General features: G+C 51.0%; 1 protein-coding gene across 1 annotated transcript in view; it reads right to left on the bottom strand.

Annotated features, from left to right (window-relative positions):
* The window catches only part of LOC104759837, a 2,682-nt gene extending 552 nt beyond the window's left edge, over window positions 1-2,130 (bottom strand). The window contains exons 1-2 of the mRNA XM_010482717.1: window positions 1,610-2,130; window positions 58-1,546 (exon numbers count right to left, since the gene is read on the bottom strand). Of these exons, the coding sequence (XP_010481019.1) occupies window positions 58-1,546; window positions 1,610-2,130 (2,010 nt within the window). The remainder of the gene's footprint in view (window positions 1-57; window positions 1,547-1,609) is intronic.

The following is a 2,190-nucleotide window of genomic DNA, read 5'->3' as shown; positions in this document are numbered from 1 at the left end:
GGAGAATGGGGTTTGGTTAGTGGACGTCCTTGGTGTTGTTCGGTAGGACCAAAGTACTCCGTCGAGCTCGTCGGCCCAGGCACCCTTCTTGGCGTCTAGCCTTTTCTTAAGACCATCGAGTATGGTTTTGTTGGTAGCTTCGGCCTGGCTGTTGCCTTTTGGATACCGCGGCGTCGACTTGCTTAGTTTGATCCGCCATCTTGCACAGAAATTTTCGAATTGCAGGGAGATGAACTGCGATCCGTTGTCAATGACTATTTCATATGGGAGACCGTGGCGACAGATTACGTATTTCCAGACGAAGAGTTGGACGTCCCGAGCTTTGATATTTGCGTAAGACTCGGCTTCGACCCATTTGGTGAAATAATCGGTTAGGACGAGTATATATCGCTTTTGTCTGGAAGTTGGTAGTGGGCCAATGATGTCCATCGCCCAACGCATGAAAGGGTAAGGAGCTATTCCGGCTCGTAGGAGTTCAGTCGGCTGATGAATAATGGGGGCATGTCGCTGGCATTTTTCGCACTTGGCGACGAACTTTTCGCAATCAGATATCATAGTTGGCCAATAATGGCCGTGCTTCTTGATTCGTAGTGCTAAGGCTCGGCCGCCTGAGTGATTTCCCCCAGCTCCTTCATGTGTCTCCATCATCACGCGTTCAGTGTCGTCGCCGTGTATGCAAAGCAAAAGGGCTCCTGACGCCGTCCATCGAAGCAAATGATCTTTCATCAAGGTGTAGTGGGCGGCTTTAGCCTTTAATCTCCGCTTAGCCCATTTGTCTGTCGGCACGTCGCCGTCAGCTAGGTATGCTCGGATTTCAACTCGCCAATCTGTCGCGTCGCTGCCAGACGCAGGTTCGCACCCTCGGTGCGACCTCATCGTTCGATAGGTGGTTCTGATTTCATTGGGCTGGTGGAGTGCGAGACAAGTCTCGGCATGCGTTTCACTTATGCTCGGCGTATCAATGCTTTCTACCGGGATGATTCGTCGCAGATCGGGATCCGATGTCGAAGCGAGTGCTGCCAAAGCATCGGCCGGAGCGTTGTCCCCTCTGGGGATTTTGATGAGCTCGAATTCGTCAAAACGTTTTGACAGAATCTTGACGACACCGAGGTAGGCTGCCATGGGCTCGCTTTTAGTGTCGTACTCGCCGCTGAACTGGTTGGTGACAAGCTGAGAATCGCAAAAAGCTCGTATCCGTTTGATCTGCATTCCGTTAGCGAGCTTAAGCCCGGCGATGAGTGCTTCATACTCGGCGACGTTGTTGGTTGCTTGGAATCGGAGACGGAAGGATTGCTCCAAAATTTCTCCGGTCGGCGAAGTTAGTCGAATCCCTATCCCTGACCCAAGATGAGAGGATGCCCCGTCCACATGTAGGGTCCACCGATCATCTGACGGGTCAGTGGGTGTTGGTTCGGCTTCCCCAAACGGCAGTTCAATCAGAAAGTCAGCTAGTACTTGGGACTTTGCAGCTGGACGAGTTCGATACTCAATGTCGTACTCGCTAAGTTCGATTGCCCATTTTGTTAGTCGGCCCGATTGATTCGGGCTGTGCAGTATGGATCGTAAAGGTTGGTTGGACAGGACAGCGATAGTGTGCGACTAGAAATACGGTCTGAGCTTTCTTGCGGACGTGACGACTGCCAGGGCAACCTTCTCGACTGTCGGGTAACGAGTTTCCGCGTCGTCGAGTGATTTGCGTATATAAAAGATGGGTCGTTGCTCTCCTCGATCGTCTTTAACGAGTACACCGCTGACGGCCGACTCTGAGACCGCGATATAAAGAAATAAGATTTCGCCGAGCTTCGGTTTTGCTAAGATCGGTGGGGTTGATAAATAGTTCTTTAGCTCGTTGAACGCGCTGTGACAGGCCTCGGTCCACTCGAACTTGCCCTTTGTTTTGAGAAGCTGGTAAAATGGTAGACACTTGTCGGTTGATCTGGATATAAAACGGTTTAGAGCAGCGATCCGTCCAGTTAATCGTTGTACTTCTCTGGCGTTCTTTGGTTGTGGTAGATCAATGATCGCCTTAATTTGCTTCGGGTTCGCCTCGATGCCTCGTCTGGTTACCAGGTACCCAAGGAATTCGCCGGATTTGACTGCAAATGTGCATTTGGCCGGGTTAAGCTTCATCCCATACTTATTAAGGGTATCGAAGCATTGTCGCAGATGAGTGATATGATCCTTTGCGTG

Source organism: Camelina sativa, chromosome 17 (genome assembly GCF_000633955.1).
Source record: "Camelina sativa cultivar DH55 chromosome 17, Cs, whole genome shotgun sequence".
Lineage (NCBI taxonomy): Eukaryota > Viridiplantae > Streptophyta > Magnoliopsida > Brassicales > Brassicaceae > Camelina > Camelina sativa.
Note: the sequence above shows the minus strand (reverse complement) of the source record. Positions and strands in the feature narration are given on the sequence as shown.